The 22316-nt window shown below is 42.1% G+C and overlaps 1 protein-coding gene across 2 annotated transcripts in view; it reads right to left on the reverse strand.

The window, feature by feature from the left end:
• Positions 1-2138: 2138 nt before the first annotated feature.
• LOC109984135 (cholecystokinin receptor-like) overlaps positions 2139-22316 on the reverse strand; it is a 35513-nt gene continuing 15335 nt past the window's right edge. The window contains exons 3-6 of one of the 2 annotated variants that reach the window (XR_010665543.1): positions 14988-15249; positions 9036-9163; positions 6789-7755; positions 2139-6663 (exon numbers count right to left, since the gene is read on the reverse strand). Coding sequence is in view for 1 of the 2 variants with exons in the window: in XM_065952045.1 (XP_065808117.1) it covers positions 7175-7755; positions 9036-9163; positions 14988-15249 (971 nt within the window). In the remaining variant the exon portion in view is untranslated. Of the gene's footprint in view, positions 7756-9035; positions 9164-14987; positions 15250-22316 lie in introns of both variants that reach the window. The other variant, XM_065952045.1, reaches the window with a different exon arrangement.

Raw genomic sequence — 22316 nt, forward strand, 5'->3', positions numbered from 1 at the left:
CCTTTGAAAGATGACCTTTCAAAAAGCCCCCTTCGCCTTTTGGATCCATAAAACTCTAAAGGTACATTGAAAAGCTCTTATTATATCTGAATGAGCCTCACAGGAACACTAGTTTGATACCACTAGTCATCGGTGCGCCATGGTTTGGCTCGTACTGGAATTGCACAGAAGAAGAAAAGCAGAATAATTCATGTCTTGAAGGCTTTATGGCTCCGACTGGCTTCCTTTATAACATCGCTCTATGTGTTGAGCAAAAAACCAGCTACATACTGTAGCCCTAGCTCGCGGTGTTGGAAACATTACTTCAATGATGCACTGAATACAAGGTACCAGCTACAAATGGAATGATTATACAAAGGGAGAAATTTTGTGGAAATGTTATACAGTCCTTCAGGCTCTTTAGATACAGGGACCATGTTGTTGTATTTTCATTTGGTTCCAGCCAACATAGATAAAAAAGACAGTATTCCTACTGTTTTGTATAGCAAATCAACATAGGAAGATGGAAGAGGAACATCAAGCATCATAGAGGAAATGCCCCAGGATGGGGTTAGGCTATACCTGACAGAAGGGTGCAAAGAAGATAAATGTCCTGTCCATGTCGGGGTGGTTGGAGGCTGGGAGCGAGGCGCAACAAGAGAGAAGACCATTTACCAGACGCTCCACTTACTGACATCCATTACTGAACCCTGTGGCATGGTAAGGCAGCCATGACAAATAGTGTGCTAATGGCACACAGGACACAGTATGTGTCAGCACTTGAAGGGCCAAGGGACAGGGGGGGAACACATTGTTGGCTGGAAGTACAAATAATTTAACAAGCGCGTACAGTCGTGGAAAGGCGGAATTCCATCGATTTTGAAACGCATTAGGATACGGCGTCAGTGTACCATTGCTTGGGGGAAACAAAGCAGGCGTTCCAAAGGACTACAAATCAGATAATTTGCACTTCTCTGGCCTAGAGAGCATTCATAACATCTGTTGCAGGTGTTACAAGCAGCCAGGCCAGAGAAACAACTCTGAATGCTAATGTACAGTCGCTCCTCGATGTGTATGAGCAACTATTTCCTTACTTAATGACAAACACCCGCACACTGTCTAACTTGCGTTGCCAATAAACATTTGTTTGGAAGTCAGGAGTTTACCATTACATTTCAGTTTTTTGATCATTTTCAGCATAAAATATTCACAATTTCCTTCCAAGTCCTACATGCCTTGACAATGAATCCAACGAATACAGCTTTCATACATCTTTGAGGGAACCCTCCGCCTAATCAGGGGCGAGTCTAGGGTCTGTTGGGGTGCTGGGCAAAGGTTCATGGCGGGGGGGGGGGGGGGGGCTTCCAATGACTTTTCCTCTTTCTTTTGCCACCACAAGATGGATAACTCCTCTTCATTCAAATTTTGTTTTTTCCAGGAATAATGTGACGCTTAGCAAGGGCAGTGACAGTGAGTGCTGTCAGATGGGGTCCCCCCTTTTGCAGATTTTTCTACTGTCGTTTGCTAAATTTTAAACTATTTGAGGAAATGCTCTGGTTTTAAAGTTTGTCAGCCATTGGGGGCCCCCTACTGGCCTGGGGCCCCAAGCAGTTGCCCGCCTTGCCTGTTGACACGCAGCGCCTCTGAGCCTAATCTTATGATATCAGTTACTACATGGAACACAGGGAATCATTCATTTCTAGTTTATGGTGCATACTTGCCTGTGTGCTTTTAGACTGAGGAGAAAAAACAAAACCATTTTTTTTTTTTTTTGTCACAGGGCAGGATCCTCGTCTCTGAAGGACGACTTGAGAAGTATTTTCTCAGTGTTCTGGTCCGAGACGAGAGATTAAAAGTCACAGTTTGGGAGCGTTGCTATGGCAGTGAAACCCTGCGCATTCAGCCTCTTCCTTATCCCGAGTGCATGAAATGTGAGTTTGAAACCTCGTCTGGGCTTTTCATCCCTCGAGAACTTCGATTCATGCCAGAATGTATTTTGCAGGGGGAAGCTGGCCATTGTTTGCTGCTACTTTATTATTCATCTTCCCTCTTTCATGTTTCCGAGCTGAATCCTCATTTACAGTCCGTTTTTTTTTCTCTGCTTGAGATGACAGAAGTGTTTCAAAAATCAGCATGGAAGAACTTAACTCAGAGGCAGATTTAGTCTCTCGATTTTTGACCAGAAAAACGTTTTATTGGAGTAATTATACACACAACATAAAGACATAACCATGTTTTCCCCGTTATTTTTTTTTTTGGTTAAATAATAGACATTTTGCATGATAAATACCCAATCTGTAAACCAGTTACCATGTACCAAACCATGAAAAACATCATCAGAATTAGGTCGTACTGGAGATACAGTTAAAGCAAAACATCACAAACATCGATAACCTTACATTGAACTTCTCCCAGACATGAGAGCAACAGACATTTGACACAGTAAGTATTACAATGTAGCACGAGCAGGCACCAGATGTGGTAGAAAGAACTGAGCAGACTGCTTTAGTAAACGTTTACTGCATATAGACGCACAAACACACACGGCTATCTCTGCTAGCTCGTCGCCTCAGCGTTCCTCAACAAGTTTTACTTCTGAGACTTTAACTTGACGTACATGTTTACACTCGACTGCGCGGCCCCACTGCATATGAAGTCACAAACATTCCACCTCGCTTTGTTGCCTAATCTCCCAGCTGCTTGTGGCCGTGAACTACAAGCAGCTGTCAATCACAGCAGAGCGTGCACCACCAAGGTCGGACACACGTTTTCTTTAGGCCGAATGAGTCAAGATTCAGAAACTACATTGCACATTTCTCGCACCAAATGCTTTCAGAATGACATTTCAGTGCATCGCTTAAAAACCCAATTATTTGTAATTTTATTACGTATAAAAAGTTGTTGTTTTTTTTACATTAGGGGAAAAAGCCGCCATGTTGTTTCTAGGTTTGAATTCTTTGGGGAAAACGGCCTTTCCGGTCAATCACGGGAGAATTCAAACCCAATCAAAATAGCGGGTCGCGCAGCTCGCATCGCATTTTGTTCAACTTTTGTCCCACTCCTTTCTCGCCTTCCCCTTGCTCGCCAAGCGCCCCATAATCCGTTGCCCTACTCTCTTCTCGCATGTAGTGGGGTCGGCCAGTAAGATGCTTCCCTCTAAAGCCGTCTTAAAAAGAACAACTTTATCTGCTCGAGCCAAGAAGAAGAAACAAAAACACATAGAGACACATTTTTCCTCTTTACAAGGACATATTCTGTAAGGCTGAGTAAAGAAAAAGAAATGAACAAATAAACACATATCCATGGACGGCTCCCATTAAATATGTTTCTTGGTACCACTCAGGAGCAGAAACCTGTAGGCCGGAATATTTCTTCCTGCGCCTGAGGCGAAGCTACAAAAATCCCTCTCATTGCAATTATTAATTATTCTGCAGAAAAACAAAATTAAAACAAATTCAGCGGAGGCACATTTTACTCACAGCTACTCCTCCAGGAGGCCATTAGAAATAATTGAGAAACCACTTTTTCCTCGGGTGCTTATTGTCAGCGTCTGCTGCCGGCGCTCACAATTTCAGCCGCTCAGAAAAGCAGCTTTTTGTTTGTAGCATTTTTTAAGGATTAAATGAATGGAAGGTTAGGAGTTTCCTCGGGCTGTGTAGTCCTTCAATTAAAAGGGAAATACTCAAAATCGTCATATTAAGCTCCAAAAATCATAACGAGCAGCTTGAAGAACACATTATTTAACTACTGAATGAGCAGGAGTGGAGTGATTTAATCATGGCCTGGGTCTTTTGGAGCACAAATGAATCATCAGGATTATGAGGAGGTTACTATCCTGTTGACACGGTGACAAACGGTGACGTTGCAGTTTTTCCGATTTGTGCTGTCACTTCTTTCATGTCCCCCCCCCCCCCAAGTTGATCAAGCTGTGCTCCTCGGTGTTGTGCACGGAGCTAAAGAGGCAAATGAGGTTTGCTGTTTTTTGGGTTTTTTTCCTCCTTGTCTGCAGCCTGAAGCGCCTAATGGGATTCTTGTTGAGGGGGGGGGAGGAGGAGGAGGGGGAGGGGAGATAAGGGAGAAAGCGACTATGCGTACGGTCCTCGGCTTCTGTCTCATTTCAGTTTCAATTTGCATCAGGCATTATTTCTGGGGAAAGGGTAAGAGTTAGATTTCTCACCCCTGGAGGGGGATTTTACCTCGTTTCTTTTGGAGACGGAAAACATCCCAAGTCGTGGTAAAAACGTTTATTTTTTTTGGGAGACATTCTAAGTTACTGACGAGTGGATTATAGTTTTGTACTCATGCAACAATGAGAAGACTGATAACACATTCTTTGTCCACCATCAAAAGCTGCTCAGGGGAGCGTGGTCTGACTTGTTTTCCTTAACGGACATTCTGGAAATAAGTTGAACTTTAAGTCGGCTAAGTACTCCTTGTTTACTCCGTTAAAGTTAAAGGGAATCAGGAAGTAGCCGCTCAAACACTGGTTGTTTTTCCTTGTCTAAATAATTCATATGCACACCTGCTAGGTGAAACAGCCAAACACATACGATTCAATAAAAGCAGTACATTTTCACAAGCAGTTTGAAGAACGCCTGACAGGCTGTTTTTGTTTTTTTTTGCTTTTTTTAAGGAAGCAAACTTAGCCAAAAGTTTGGTTCTTTTAAAATGCAGATGAGATTTATTTAGCCTGGGGAAACAGAAGCAACCCTGGATTAAGAGTCTTACATTCATTATCCTGACTAAGATCTGCTTATTACTAAATCATATACAGTTTGCATTTTAATAAATAATCCACCTGACTTTCTGCAAGTTTTAAAAAGGGACTTGGATGAATATAAATTACGCAGGAGGTGAAAGGTGCACAGAAATAAATACATTCTCACTGGATATGGAAATCACTCATCGTCGGCTGCCGGAATGACCAAGCAGAGGCGACCGGACGTTGAGTTTATACGAGGGATTTTTGTGTGCCAATTGTCTGCAAGCCAAACTCTCTGCCATCGCTTTTCGGTCAGCGCTTGTCACAAATCTCAGCTGTCACCCACACACGCCATTGTCATTCATGTATTCATACGCCTGCATTGAAAAACAATACAAAGGAGGGTGGTTGATGTGTGTATGTGTGTGTGTGTGTGTGTGTGTGGGGGGGGGGGGCTGAGGGGACAGGCACTGCTGGGAGACGGGAGAACATGAAAAAGAGTAGGGAACATGAAAGCGATAGGAAATGGCAACGTACCAATATGTAGGACAGAAGTCTAACATCTCAAGCAGAAGTGCTCAGGAGGCCGTCACAATCGCAGTGTTTACTTTCTGTATCCATCCAGTGTTCAGCTGTTTAATGTGAATTATTTGGGGTGGGGGAGCAGAAACATTCTTAGTTGTTGTAGAAATATATAGAGACAAAATGTTAACCAACATATCCATAAATTACAACATCGTTCAAACAATTTGTAGCTTTTTGGTTGGCTATGTAAACCCTGCCGAAGTCTAGCTTCATTTTTAACGGAACTCCATGAGAGTGGTAAAAACCTTATCGACCAGATCGCGGACAGAAAGACAGTAAGAAGATTTAACATGTCACACAGTGTTTTCTTTTCATGTCCAGTAGGAATGTCTTGAAACATTTAAGAACACAATCCTTAAAAAATGCATCAAAGTAGAAAGAGTCGAGCTAGCGGTCTCCCCCTGCGTTTTCACTCTAAGCTAAGCTAAGTTAACCTAAAGCCTGGCTCACACTGTGCGATTTTCCCCCCAATTGTATAAAAGTCGAGGTGGCATGTCAGCTCACCGTGTACAACCCGATAAATATCAAACAAGTTTGAAATAAATCGAGGCCTTAAGATTGGATGTTTGTACAACTCACACTACAAGATAATCTGAGCAGATAATCGGGTCCGAGCAGCCGGGAGTTGGGAGCGACCCTGCGATTGTCGGGAAGGAGGAATCGGAGCTCAAATCGGCCCGATTATCCTGCAGTGTGAGCCAGGCTTAAACTAAGCTAAGCTAATTCTCTCCTAATTCATAATTAGCATAGAGCGTGGTATCAATCTTCTCATCAACATCCAGGATGTCTAGCTTTTCTTTTTAAATTGAATATCTGTAGCACACTTGAGCTCGAGTTATTAGCATGAAAGATGTAATTTAAAAAAAAGTTTGTTGTTACCATTAGGGTTGAAGAATTGAAGATCTCAGATGTGGTGCGTCGGAGGAGCAATTTAGGGAAAAAAAACGGGGGTCTTCTCAAAGTAATTGGCGGCGCTGAAGCAGAAGGCAGAGTGAGTACATTAAAGACAGCACAGAGAAAAGGTGAGTTCGACTGAAGCACTTTTTCCCCGAGTTGTTATCTGTTTGTGTAAACATGCCGCTGCCCAATCAGCTTGGTTCACTAAGCGTTACTGCAAGAGGGGCGGGAAACAAAAAACATCCATTTAACGCCAAGACACTGACAAACATATACATTTCAGTGTTTGGATGGCTGCTGCTTTAAAAATAAGAAGTGATGAAACATTAGTCAATAAGACCAAAACATAAAGTCAGAGTTTGTCCAGATTAAAAAATAAAAACTGGACTCACTCTGTTCCCTTTGATATATTTTTTTGGTGTAAACACGCTGACTACTTGGCATTCAGCTTTTTCAGAATTTGGGAGTCGACAATGTGCAAGTTATTCAGGAGAATGATTCTGAAAAAAAGAGAGAGAGAGAGATGCCCTGAATGAATGAACATGAAACAACATTAAATAAAAAAAGGATGAAATCCATACTGAGCTAACGTCCTCATTGGTTGACAGTATGTCTCATAATTTACCTTTGGCACAAAGTATTTACAACGTAGTTTTTGTCACTAAAATGTCCATCAGCCAGTGAACGAACTACCAGAACACACAAAGCCACACACAGAGCACAGGCACTTGATGTTCTTTCTCAGGATGCAACAAAGCGGATGCTGCCAATAAAAGAGAGAGAGAGAGAGGAGGATGGGGGGATGAGCTTCACCAAACTGAAACGGTGTTTTCTCCACCTCACATTCTGCAGCCATGCACACATAGCTGAAGGAGACCTTGTGTAAAGGCTTCATCAATAAAATACAATTTGAAAAAATAAAAGGCTTCCTCAATGAGGGCGGGGGGGGAAGTCGGTCAAACAGATGGTGCAGGGGAGTCTGATGTGACTGCCGCGGTTTCCCCTCCAGGCTCAGCAGGTGCCGGTGGTGCTCACCGTGGTGTAGCTGAACTTGGACATGGAGGTGGCCATGGATGTCGCCATGGAGACGGCGGTGGTGCCGTCATCCCCCGCCTCCCTCCTCCTCCCGCACCACCAGCACCGGCGGCAGAGCCGGTTGCGGCAGCAGCAGGCGAAGGTGGAGAGCAGGGCCTTGCGGAAGCGCATGTTCATGAAGCAGTAGATGATGGGGTTGACGCACGCCGAGGTGTAGGACAGCAGGTGGATGAAGGAGATGGGCGCTCCTGAGAGCGCTTTGGACGCCGACCTCAGGTCAAAGGCCTTCCAGGTGTTGGCGGTGTACAGCGGCATCCAGCAGACGAAGAAGAGCGCCACGATCACCATCAGCATGCGGATGACGCGGCGCTTGGCCTGCAGCTTGGCCTCGGAGGTGTTGCTGCGGGCGCGCTCGGTCTTGGCTTGGTTGGCGGCGGCCGCGGCGGAGAGGGTGGGGAGCTCCACGGCAGAGGAGGGCTTTTTAGACACCTGGATGTAGCAGCCGTCGTCGTCGTCGTTGGACCCCGTGAGAGGCTTTGCGACGCCGTTCTTCTGACCTGTGGACCGTCACAAAGTTCAGATTTAAAGAAGCTGGGATTGTTGATTAAATTAGTGATCCATTTCACCCTTTGAATCCAAAAATCCCAAAACAAGCCTTTTATATCTCTGCTTGAAAACAACCGGCCTGACTCAGAGGGCAGAACAAACACCTAGCTGTGGGAGTGTCACCCACCTGGGGGAGGGGTTACTGCCCTTTGTGATGTCATGAAGGGAAAATCTCCAAACGGCCTGTTTGAGCACACATTTTCTGAAAAGTGGAGCAGGCAAAAGACAGAGAGGATGGACTTTTCTCATAATTGGGTTTTTTTTTAAATCCGGCTAGGGGACACATATTAGTGTTAGAAAAACATGGTAAAGTGCATTTGGCAAAATATGTGACCTTTAAACCCTCAGTTGTGCTTCAGACAATTACGTTACAGCACAGAGCAGATCTTATAATGTGCAGTGTATGGGGGGGTAAGCCTGTTTTAAAGATCACACTGACACAATGTGATGCATATTGATGCCTTGGGGGGGAAACTAGGTAGCAGGGGTGATAATAGGAAAAAGTCAGATACGTCTGTAGGCGATGGTTAGAAACGGTAGAGCGCGGGATCATAATAAACATGAAACATGAAAATACATTTTGTATGACTAAAAGATCTCTTGCTACATGCTGAAGAAATAACACCGTGTTTATATATCTACCGCTGCTTCTGAAGGTTATTTCAGATCGTCGCGACCCTTTATGAATCACTCATAAGACCATGGACTCCATGGAAACTGGTGCACCGCATGCACACAGCTACGACGACAGCAGTTAGAATTCACCTGAATGCACTCTTTTCAGTCACACTTTTCAGAATCTTCTTTGAAAAAAAACCCCAAAACAAACATTAGATACAGGTTTTATGGAGAAACTCCAAAACGGGCCTGAAAACAAGCTGAGAGAAAGACTATTTGTGGATGTAACAGGTGCAGACCCTGTGGGGAGCGAGGAAATATGTCATGGACTGCTCAAGGCAAAACAAACTAATTTCAATTTGCAAACTTGTTGCATTATTAATTTTGCTGGTTTTACCTCGGAAGAGTCATCTGCATCTTTTAGAGACTACCTACAAAGCTCTAAAAATCACATTCTGTTTTTCTTTTTAATGAATAATGCCCTTTCCTTTCTTCTTCATGTGATTCACTGTAGGTTCACATTCAGGCCTACAGAAGTAAAAACAGACTTGCTCCGGTTTGAGCAATAACAAGAAGCGTTTTTTTGAATGAATGAATTCATGATGGAGCTCACCAGTGGTCTCTTTGTTGTGGCCAAACTCGAACTGCATGCCTCGGTAGAGCTCCCTGGAGATCAGACCGTAGGCTATAATCATCACCACTCCCGGGACGAAGAACAAGGTGAACAGAAGCAGCATATACCTGAAAAACAGCCAGAATGGAAAAAGAGAGGGGGGGGGGGGATCAAAAACAGCTCTCACACACACACAGAACAAAATCAGAGCTATCAGCTCTCAGGACCGGCCCAAAGAGTCAGATTCTGTAGCTGCAGATTAAATAAATTGCTCTTGAGGCCTGCGGATGCTTGAAGCTTCTTTACCCTCATGGTGCCCAGTCAAAGTTGCTGAAGCATCGCAAGCTCTACAGCTTCTCCCTGCTGGCTAATTTACAACTGGCAGTGTGATGCTGATGCAATGTTCGGTTATATCCACGAGTATTATCACTGCTGAGAGTTAGCTTATTTTCTGAAAGTTTACACCTCTGCGTGTAGATTTCACTGCAGGCTGCACTTCAATATTCCTGTCTCATGGTGGCCCAACCAAACGTCTAATAGAGCGCTGTGGGTGTTCTACATATTCATAAATTGTCAACCTTTATAAAGAGGTTCAAGTCCTTTAAATCCATATATTAACACTGCTGGAAGGGTAGAGTGTTCCAATGTTCAGATGGGAATTCGATTTGGTTTTTAAAAGTGCTCGGTCAAGTCAATCTTCAAATGGTCACATTTAAGGAAAGTTCATGGTTTGGCAAAAAGAATAATCTATTGCTCTACTACATAAACATAAATGTTGCTCAACCTGAGCCCATTTGTCTTGTTGGACATTTGAAGCTGAACTATGATAAAACGAGGGCCTGACCGATATGGATTTTTTGGGGCCGATATCGATATTAGGAAGAAATATTATCGGATACCAATATATTGGTGTAAATCTTTCTTAGACCTATGTTTGTTCTGTAGAAATAAATGGACAGATTTGATGTGTTGATCCCTCAAATGCCGTTATCAAACACTTACGGAAAACATACGCAGTATGAAGTAGACAGGATGGTCACTAAACTGGAAAGTAACTGTGCATGCACGTGCATCACTGCTTGACACTCTGGAGGGTGATCATGCTTGTTGTAATCCATATAGCGCCCTCTGCTGGTTAAAGAGTGTAGTGTAATACAATGATCACATGAAATGATGTTGACTGGTGAATCAATCTAGTAATATCGGCGCAATTCGCCCGCTATCGATGCATATGGTCATTGGATATGCTAATATCGGCTGATAATATCGGCTGGCCAATAAATCGGTCGGACTCTAGATAAAGAAAGTCAAAAAACTGTCATACTTATACTTATTTTTAAGAATACCATAATGGTGGTCAATTATCCCACCTTCTTATTTCTCTTTGGCCAATTAACATCTCTTCACGTTTAGCGTCATTCATGTCATAAGCGCCACCCTGAAGGGTCCTGAAGAAGTGACCTGGTGAGCCTGAGGCAAATCTACAGTATCATTATTAAGACAATTATTTGTTTTAAATTGCATATCCGTGTTGAATCCCGATCAGTCACGAGTCAGGACCATGATGATATATTGTTGTATGGATATTTCCACACAGCTCCAAACATAAAGAAGAATTGAATCTTCACAGTTTACAGAGTGCTGTGAGCCAGTAGGACCAGTTAGACCAGTACGCTGGGTAGCATCCATCCTTTTAACCTATAAGGTTGTCAACATGACCTTGTTAAAGCTCTGTGTTGACATATTGATGGTTTACACAGGTATAGTGCATATTTACACATCACATGAACATATGGAAACAACTAGAAACAACTCCTTGCACAACATACCAGACAGCGCTCAGGGCTATACGTTACCCAACACACATAATTGCATTTTTTTTTTCTCCAGAAAATGAAATTACATCTGGACAAGTAAATATGGTTAAATATGACAATTGTGAGACATTTTCCACTCCCTAAGGCTGTGTACTCGGCTCTTTTTTTTTTTTATCATAAAAAGATCCATTTACCTCGCAAAGAAAAGAACAACGATAATGGCTCCTGCTTGCCGGAGTGCCTGGAGTGATGACACCTCCAAGAAGAAAGTAGCAAAATGAATAAAGTGCAAAAAAAAAAATGAAAAAAAGAAATGAATAAAACATTGTAAGGAAGATGTTTGAACAGTGTACAAAATTCAAAGTGCTCTGGGACTCTTGGAATCTGAGTCAGACTGCAGAAAAGCACTTTGCATATAGTCTCTTTAAGACTTTGAACACTGTAACTTTGAATCTGTTTTTAAAGTAGGATGAATGTAGAACCACTTGGGACTGTAAAGTGTAGACGCGGAGCATTAAAACGGATGAAACTTTAAGTGAAATAAACTAAAAAGAGAATACAGAAAGAAGGTTACAGGCAATTACTGTGGAAAAGGAAACTAGAAAGAGAAATCCATGAATAAATAAGATTTAAAAAAAAAAAAATGCAGATGTCACTTTGATTGTAATAAATCTTTACAATGTGCACGACATCCAATCAGAGAACGCCCTCTTTAACCACCGACGTCCCCCAGAGGAACATCAGTCACATGAAAGCGACGGCGGCTAGGAAGAGGTCAGGGTTTCATTCACTCTCTGATATTCTAATGTCTTCCTGGGTAATCCTCTGAACGCCGCACGGCTGCGCTCTCCTTTCACTTCTTTTTTATAAATAAAGGGTTCAGTCGAAGCCTCTCATCGGCCGGCCGTTTGATACGCTGGAAAATGTGTTGAACAAAAAGCTGTCAGGAAGCGAACATCAGAGCGCGGGAACACTTGGGGAGTGCTGGTAGATATCTGCGCTTGTTTTGTCTCTGGGGGGGGGTCGGCAGAGGCAGAAGGACGCGATAAAAAAAAAAGAAGAAAAATTCAATATCATGAATATTCAGACGTTGCTAGCTCTTTTGACTGTTCAAACATCACCTGAATGCTTCATGATTACCAAGCAGGAAACACTTTATTCACCCGAGGAAATGAGAGGCACTTGTTGCACGTTTCTGAAAATTAACTTCCTCTTGTTTGTGTTTTATGCGAAGCCCCCTGGGGATGGAACTAAAGCAAAGGAAAAATTAAGACCAAAAAAAAGAAAAAAAGGAGTTCCCTAAATACCACTTGAGCCTGGATCTAAAGTGAGTCACTCCCCATTAGACCCCATGGGTCCCAACTCTCCACTTTTACAGCCTGGTCTTAATAGATATTTATCACAACTGAACAAAGTTTTAACTACAGTACACTACTTACAGTTATGCTTTATTGGGGGGCGTGGATGCTGCTAGCTGTCGACTAGGTGTCACCTCAGCCTGATTCAGTCATGGCACTTGAACAGCCCATCCAAGACATTTTTGTTTATGAGCATGGTGGTAATGGCGATCCCAGTATGTCGAGACTACAGTATACAGTATGAACTACAAGAAGGATTGTCATCATTTATTTATTTTTTTTAGAATTTTGTGCCTTTAAATGGAGAGATAGGACAGTGGATAGAGTCGGAAATCACTTTTTGCTCTCTCTCCTTTTTATGTTTGAAGGTGTTTTTTTTTTTCCTCTCTGTAAGTGTGAAACGGGAGTATAATAATCCAGAGTTCCCTTAATATTAACTTTGCCCAAACAGCAATGAACTTAATGATGAGCAGCGAGTGTTACCATTACTGGTTTGCCTCTGAGGCTCTACATTGACTTCCCTTTACACTTGAAGCAGATATGTGCAGCCTTAGATTTAAATTGTGTAATTGTCTTCTATTAACATCATAAAACAATTTTATAGGATACTACACATTTTATGACTTCAGCTTGGATTTAGGCTGAGTTTCCTAATTTGTATCTTTTCTGATGAAACTCTTTATTGTGGGCCATTTGTAGAAAAAGCGTTCCTACAACTGTAGGATGTATAACGTAGGACAGAATTAAATATTAATGTCCAAAAATGTAAACATGGTTTGAATGTTCATAACCCAAATTTAAGTCTACTTAAATCTATGCTTGAGAACATATATAACAAGCTTCCTGTGGAGGAGTCAATTTCACTGAGAATTATTCTAAAAATCAACAACTAAATCTTTCTTTCACTTCACAAAAAATGGTCCATTATGGCTCTTTCTTGTCTTCCCCATCATCTGCTTCAATAAGTCTAAGCACCGCTTCATTAGCTGCAGAAAAGGTTCCCGTTTTCCTTTAGTCCCCGGGAGATGAAAAAAAAAGATGTTTTAACCCTTCACCCTGGTGCAATCTTCAAGATGGCCGTAACTGGGGAATTAAAACTTAAAAGGAGCTCACACTTCATGACACGAGGACTTTTGACATTTGAGCCCCGATCTTTCCCTCCTCCCCCCCTCGCTGAGCAGACTAATTAACTGCTCTCCCACCGCCTCGTCTTTCCCAGAGAAGCTTTACAGTTTGATAGACAGTCAGAGAAAAGGGAATTCTTCACAGTGTTAACCACAAAAGGCTGTCAAGTCGAGGAAATGTACAAGGTTTTGTCATGTTCAGCTTCCTATTTATTTTAATTGCGCTATCACTGCAGGATCCAAAGTTGTTTACAGAAAAATACCTGCGTTTTGTATCCCATGATGCCCTAACATACAGTAGCTTATACATCTGCTTTGGTTGCTTCCTAACAACAAACTGGCACTTATTGGTCCTCAGAGAGCAAGAAGATGGATGGATAACTTTCCTAACATCAAGTGCTCTAGACCGCCGCGGCAATCGTTCTTGACCTTTTGTAAGCTCCACTCTTTCATCTTTCAGCGTGTAGTCAGGAGCAGAGAAACTATCATTTTAATTGAAAACGATGGCAAAAATGGTGCAATGCATCCTTGAGAAGCGCCAACACAAAGGGCACACACATTATCAAGAACCTGTATCTAATTATGTAGTCCCAGTTCTGAAGTTTGGTACGAACCCTGCCCCGCTATATCCCATTTCAAACTGTCTGTAATAATGCCTCAACAAGAGCTGCCTGGGCACCTTTTAAACCTGTCTCCGGTTTTAATGATTTCATTATTTTTCCAGACATTGCCTCTGTAACCACCTATATGGTTTCGGCCCAAAGGTTCAACAGAAATGACAAGACGGTGAGAAGACTTCTCTCTATCATTAGCTACTTTTTTACCCCTCTCCTACAACTTCCTATGAAGACATAGAGGAAATGCCCAGTTCTGCCAGAACTTAACTTTCACTTGCAAGCTATTCCAGGTCTTCTTGTCCACCAGGCCCCCTTCGTCCATTGCTCCGTGGTCCATTTCTAATGGTCACCTGCCCATTGTAGGATCTTTTGGCAGGCGGACAGGGGTCAACATGGGCACCCTGACCAGGTAATGTTCTAATGAACTGACCATACCGATCCCCACATTCACCAGTCAGCTTTGGCCACCTATGACCACTTCATCAGTTTGGAAGGTTACGACCACTGCAAATCAGTTCACAAGACTTCCAGTTTTGGAAATGCTGAGACCCTGTTGTTGAGTCGTTACATTTTGGCCCCTGTCATACTCAATCTCATCCTTGGCCTCGCCCATTTGCAAAATGTAATCAATGTTCAAACAGTGAGTAATAATTAGAAAGAAGTCTGATTGCACAACTTGCATAGCAAAGTTTTCCCCTCATCATGAAATGATAATTATAAACGTCCCTGAATGCAAATCAGGACGTATAAACATTTTGAACCAACGACAAGTCGACTGCATTCAATTCACAAACCTTAGTCTGTTTATCTTTTATACCTTTGTGTTGGGGAATTGAAGGCATATCAATCAATTGAATGTCATGCACGTGTCAGATTTACAAAGTTTTCTGGTCGGTATGGCATTTGTCATAGCTGACAGGGGTCACTGTAAAAAACATGTCATGCTGGCAAGATGGATGGTATTCTTCCTGTCATGAAAACCAGATCAGACGATTGATTGATGAAGGAAAGAAACCTTCCATGAAGGGATACCTACCAGGTCTGCTCAGCTTGCTGGCTGGGCCAATCAAGACGACACATGTGGCCCACAGTGCCATTCGCTTTGGGGAACGTCTTCAGGGCACTAAACACCGGATAGGGCACCATGATGAGCAACGACACCACCCATGTGGCAGCGATGACACGGTAGGCGTGGGATCTCGTCTGCCACGCCCGGGACTTCAGCGGGTTGCATATGGCACTGTATCTCTCGATGGCAATGGCCACGAGGCTAAAGGTGGAGATGCTGACGGAGATCCCTGAAGGACAAAAAAAGACAGGAGACATTGAGCTGATCACTTTTGTCACAGGCTAGAGATTTCAACACAGATAGGCATGAAATGTTTTTCTGCTATTCATGGACCTAATACCTAACCCTACTAAACCCTGGACCTTTCTTATAATGCCATAATCAATCAACTGTGCATGAGAAAATGTCATGGATAGATGAAAACCATTTATGCTACTCACTAGCTTTTCTTGGTATATAGGACAAATAACGCTCTATCCTAACCCTAACCCCTAACCAACAAGCACTATACGAACCTTTCAACCTGTAACTACATGCGCCTAAACCCTAAAGTGCTCTCTGTTATCACTGTGCAACCAGATCTGACCAGATGTTGGAGTTGCATTCCACTACGACTTTTCTACATACAGTAGGGGTGGGAAACTGGCGGCCCCCCATCAACCCTCAACGTGAACCTCAGGTCAATTTTTTCATGTCAATTAATTGGAAACGTGAAGAAAACATGACAAATCTGCCATAAAATCATGAAAACCAGAAAGATGTCCATAGTTATATTTCATCACTAGTATATGTTGAGTTAAATTTGAGACATAATTGATTTTAATCGTTTTTGTATACTACAATTTGGCCCTCTAGCAGTGAGAATTAAACGAATGTGGCCCTTGCTGTGACCAAAGTTGCCCACCCCTGACATACAGCGTATTTCCAGAATTAGGTCCCTCAACAGGAAGATCGCCATTAAACAGCGTGGCATGGAGTGGTTCTATTCATACCGATGAAAATGCCAATTGTCAGTGCAAAAACAGAATGACTGAGCGCTCTGCAGAGACGGCTTGTAATTCTATAAGCATGAGATATCTCAAGTTGTAGTCCTGGGGCCCTTTTTTTTTTCAATAATAATCACCAACTCTCAGTAGACATGAATTTGATTCATAAAAATAGCTGCTCCATCGTCTATGAAGACATATCTTACATTAAAGAACCTTTGTGCCTATCCAAGGTCATTGTCTCTGTAGGGCTTGATGCAGGTTAAATGCCTTCATAGAAAATCCAACGCCAAGCTGCATTTGCATGTATGAATATGCAAATTCAAAGGAGAGGTGGGCAAGCTCAGTCACTGCATAGCATAGCATGAGATCTAAGAGTTAGCAGGGTGAGGCGAATAGCATCAATAAACCACATTTGTGGGGTACGAGCAGCTAGAAAGAAGCCCCATAGGAATTCATCCATCACGCTGAACCTGCAACGCTACATGAAGGAACCACCTCAATCCACCACATAGGAATTCCCTTCCATTGTTCCTCTCCAAAAGGAAAGAACATATCCTGTCTAAACTATAGCTTTCGTTATCATTCATGGGTGGAAGTCATTATGCATTCACTTTATAACCATGCAACTCAATCTACAGGAACCATACTAATCGCTGGACCGCTCCATGGCTTTGTCAAGAACAATTTGTCCTCTCTGGAAACCGATGATAAAAATCTCTGTTCCTTTGTATTTTGAAAAAAAAAAAGCTTTGTTATGTAGCTCAGGATTTTAGTGGATATTGTCAAGGGCAGAGTACACATTTAGAAGAAAAAAAGGAACCGTGTAGTACTTCTTTGTGGGATTTGATAGGGAGTGTGATAGGAGCGAGGGAACGGCTTTATCTTATTCCTGCGCTTACAGAACAAAGGAGGTGACTTAAAGGGATACTCCAGAACAAAGAGATCATTCCAGCAAAGATATCTTAATTCCTTTTTTCCTCAAAGAGCAGCTGGAGAGACTCTGTTGGGCATTATTAAAATCATTTCAGCTCCTTCAGAATATGGTTACTCCTATGATTACTGCAATACTGACATAAAACCTGACAGGACACTACATTCAACTACACATTTAGTCGATTGAGAGGTACCAGCTCTTTGTTCATTATCACCGTTTCTCAAACTCAGCTTATCAGCTTAGCACAGGGGCTGTCAAACAGTGAGGCACACCCCCTTAGGGTGAGAAATGTGAAACATATATAATGCATGTGTGATGTACATCTACATTCACCAGAACACGGCCAGCCATTTTTCAAGCTTGACGTTTCTCTTTTTTTAACCAAATTTGCCCCCAAATCTTGCAGCTAAATGGCTTATTTCAATCAGATATGAATAAACAGATATTCCACTCCAATCCAATTATTTCAAATTCACCATCGATAATCAGAATACCATGAATCCAATTGTAAAAAATAACATAGAAAACAAGATGCTTATTTGTTCAGACTTTGCCTGGTACGCACCAGTGCTGCAGAGCCTGTCCCAACCCTGCCTGTCTCAAGACCCAAAGACAGAGAATAGAAGTCTGTATCGCATGAGAAGCCTTTCGGGGGCTCATTATCAGATGGCAAGATTGAGTTTGTACAAGGGATACCAACTGAATTTGACTCATCCCATAGCAACACTACAGTCTAACATATGTTTACCTTTGGCCAAATTTATGTTAAAAATAGTCATGTTAATTAGCATTTGTCATGAAGCACATTCATCGTTAGAAGAACTCTATTTAAATACTACTTGCAGTGTTAACTTTGGCATGACTTTGCTGCATTAAGAGTTATTCCTGTGCAGGCAGAAAGGAAAGTTTAACTCATTAGCACGCTCCAGCTGACATTAACATCTCAGGCTCAAGGTGAAAAACCTTCCTGCAAAGCACAGAGAGGAGCGGCCACCAAGCTTGTTCAATGGAACAATCCTGATTGCCTGTTGACCTTGGTACGCTACCACTCACCGAGAATATCCACCCAAAGCTCCGGTGAAGCAGAAGGAGTTGGGTGTGTGGGTGGTACAGACCACGCATGTGATTTTTAACATTGTACTGGACTCTGCAAAAGAGTCTGGCACAATACGTTTTTCACACCCACACATCTCTTTCAAGTTCTAGGACACAGACACAGAGAATGACTGAAAAAAGCAAATCAGAGAAGGGGGAATTGTTGATGCTTGGGGGTGTTCATGCCCAACCACAGCTCTGATCGAGTAAATGAGAAACACAGCATGCAGGAAGGTAGCAGGTTTGGTCTTATTGTCTTACCCTTCAAGGAGATGAAATTATTCAAAAAGGACAAAAGCAATGACTAGAAGAACTTTTGAAAAGTGCTTCGCAAAGCAAACAAAAAGCAGGATAAAAATATCAAGGGTGTTTTAAAGGCAGCCATAAACAACCTGTACATTTCAGACACCATTAATAATTCAGGGAAACATTTTGGATATGATTACATTCTGCAATAAATGCTGGACATTTCCTCAGTTGCTTTCTTTCATAGAGCAGAGAGTTACATTACATCTCTCTGTTCATTATGAGGCTGTATCCTTGTTAAGGTTAGCTTAGCTTAGCACACTGCCTAAACACGGGTAAACAGCTAGCCTTGTTTGGAGTCTTCTGTATCCGATACAAAAAAAAGCAACACAAGATGTTGTTTAAGAACATTATATTGACTTACAACAGACCGACGTCCAACTGAAATGTCTAACGGTTGATTTAAAAAATATATTTTGTGATGTACAAATTTAAAATGAGGGTGCAATGCAACCTTTTGCACCCTTGTAGAACAGCACCGGCTAGACTTCCTGCAGATTTTCAAGTAACTATTGTCTGACTGTCGATACATTCTTCAACTGATGTGTATGTCACAAAGCATAGACATATGTTCAACCAAAATGTGCTAATATAGATCAACAGCAAATATGTCCTCAGATGGGGGTCTGGTTTCCAAAGTAAAGAAAATGGAAGGAAGTTTGCCTCCTTTCTGAAGACATGACGGTTTGAGCTAAAATAAAACATCAATGCTCACTTTTGATTTCACAAAGAACATTAACAGCAATTTCCTAGGTGACAGAGAAAAACACCTTTTGTTTAGACAATCACAGAGTCGCGCAAGTGTGAACCTCTACATCCTGCGAAATCACGCTCAACAGAGTGAACAAGGTGTGTTTAAGGCGGCAGAGCCAGACAAACTGTTTCCCCCGAGCTTTTCATTAGTGATGGGAATTCCAGCTATTTTTAAGTGAACCAGATCATTTTGCTCAGCGATAAGAGTCTGCTCTCTAACGGCTCTTTATTTGGTACCATGGTACCAATTTCTCCAGCCCAGGAGATTCATGACTCAAACTTTAGCCAACTTTAGTTCACAACCACCACTTGTTAGAATAAGCTGTTTCAGCTATATGATATATTTATGTGCAAATTTTGGAATGGAAAACACAGGATGAGACTCACTCATTTGAAACCATGTGGCTCTATCAGACATTGGTCACTACCACAAGGGTCCATGTGGTGTGGGGTAAAGAAGACCCAAGTGAGTCCAGTTGTTTGTTCTAGCATCTATGCTCTGCTTCCTGTGACAATATTTATTTTCACAAACATTATAAGCAGTGTTCAATCCCCGGGCTTCATCATTCAGGGAGCATAAGTTGGGTGTTTCTTAAGGCGCTCGCTTCACCCCTAAAGTCCAGTTTGTTGACTTGCGATCAACCACGGTACACATCCTTGGCCCTGGCAACCTTGGAAGAGGTGTGCGTCGGCACAGTATAGTTCATGCATGAGCACAAGATCGGGTACACAATGTGGACAACATTCATTATCGCGAAATCCCAGAGTTTTACGGCTGTATCTGCCTAAAGTGACTCAAAATGAGCACTTACAAAGACTGATAACATAGACGTACTGAAACAAATTGCACTTCCCTTTGATGTATTGCACTTCTACTCCAGTGATTTAAAATCGATGACAGAGTTGTCGAAACAGCTTGAAGAGATTCAAACAGGACTAATGTGCTTCTTGTCAGAGATATCAGATTCATGTTTGAGAGTGAAAGGCCCTCATTTATCACCTCATTCAACATTTCAGTCCAGGTCCACTTGACCATCCGTCTCATTACTGGGAAAGCCGACACTGACACTGGGACCAATTTGTTTGGAGGTTTTATGGAACAGAGCAGGAAATCTTGGTGAAGTAAAATGAACTTTAAAAATATGCACAGCAACTATATATTAGCTAGTGTTAGCAGTAGTTAGCTTGTACGTTATGTATAAGTGCTTTTTGCAGAGCTGATCCCATTGAAAACATTTTTTATCATACTTTATGCAGCTACTCTGGTTGCTAATACTGCACAGAAGGCCTGGTTGTTGCAGCTGAGTGTTTGATTAGATAGAAAAATAAATAGAAGATTTAAAAAAAGCAAAGACTGACTGACTGACAGGTGTTGTGAATTGCTTTTGGAAAATCTCTCTCTTATTGTACGATTCAACTTTTGTTTGTTGGGTGGGGATCAAACTTAATATTACAATTATGCTTCTTCTTTGTTTATTAGCAACTCAACAGTGAAGAGGAGGGACATTTGACCATCTTATAAGTTACAAAAAGCATGTGATAGCTACTGTTAGCAGCTTACCTTAGCATACAACGTCCAAGCTTTACTGTTGGTTATGTTTTTTTATTTTTTGGCAGGAAAGGTTTAAATTGAGTTGTTAAACTAACGTACAGCTAATGTAAGCTAGGAATTTATGCTACATTAGCTGCTTTGACTTTGCAGTAGCTAATTGATTTTCACATTTTTGCTCAGGTAGAAATACTATTTTGATTGCTGATCAAGCTCCGATTTTTTTCAGGTTTGTTTTCCTACATTTCTATGATTTTCAGCCTCTGACATCATTGTGTAGGTATGACCCGCGGTGTAATAGCGCTTTAAGTAGTCAAAAGGCTAGAAAAGCACTATACAGGCTCAAGTCCATTTACCATTTACCACTGTGTCTCAGTTATTGCTTCCTATTCATTCCAGCTGTGATTGCAGACAGCAGAGCAGATCAAGGCTCCCACTCCCTGACCTGACATTTTCCAAGATTGAGCGGCTAATGTATGAGCCGAGGAGATTCTGCTGCGACTCTGGCCAAGGTGCTGCCAAGCTAATTACCAGTCAACTAACCAACTAAATGCTCACATCTCCCCCCGTTGTGCTTTATTCTCTCTTCTAGGGATAGAAAAGAAGCTCTAATCCCTTTTCTTGTTCATTACTGGCGAGCCAGGCGAACACTGCTTGATAACTGGCTTTAGAGGAAAAAAAAACCTGAAGTGTGGAGTCGAAGTGTTTTCTCAGTTCAATCCATCCTTGGAGAGCAGATTTTACATTCCATAGCTGAATCTGTAGCTGTTCGTTCTAGCTCACATCTAATTCTTCAAGTGTTCAGTTGGATGTTGCCCTGCAGGAACCTGAGGGGATAACAGCAGTTTAAATGGAGTAAAAGTTTCAAAGGTGCCAGATTCCCTTGCAGCTAGTTTTGTACAAGTTTTCTGGAAAACTAAAATTCTTATACATTATTTAAACTACAACTCGGGGTGATGTGTAGGGCTGACAAGACTTGGCTGGTAGTTGGTTTGTAATTGTAACATATGACAGGCAACAAGAACACAAACATGGATACATGAATGTGAGAATATTACAACATTGATCTCAACACTGCTACTGGAACAGTGCAGGGGGGGCGATGATTCTTGATTATGAGCTGCAGTGTATGAATATGAGGATGGACTGTGTACTACATGGCAAATGGGTGGGGGCTAATAGATGAGTTTGCAGAGAGGGTTTGACAGAATCAATGAGTGTAGATAGTTATAATGATCCTGTGTATTGATTGGTTTCGGTTGATGGAGGGTCTTGCTAATAGGAAGAGTGTAAATCAGACCCTCGGGGGAGGGTTTCTTGATATGGATTTTCATATGCAGACGATATAGTTATACTACATTTTGCCCTGCAAACAATTACATTCTTACATTTTCCCATAAAGAAGGACAATGGTCTTGTGTTACCTCTGAAGGCAGCACTAGGTCTGATTCCTCTCATGGGCCACTCCAGGCTTACTCACTTATTAGTGGCGCTACAGTCTCGGCATATTTAAGCTGGCATTGAAGAGTCATGCAAATCAGCGTCATCACAATTCAAACCAGGAGAAAAAGGCTTTAAATTCTAAAACACACAAACCCAGGAAACAGATGTGAATAAGAAACGCTGCAGATCCAGTCCAGGAGTTAAGGGGATTGGTACAGAGACCTGGC

Source organism: Labrus bergylta, chromosome 24 (assembly GCF_963930695.1).
Source record: "Labrus bergylta chromosome 24, fLabBer1.1, whole genome shotgun sequence".
Classification (NCBI taxonomy): Eukaryota; Metazoa; Chordata; class Actinopteri; order Labriformes; family Labridae; genus Labrus; species Labrus bergylta.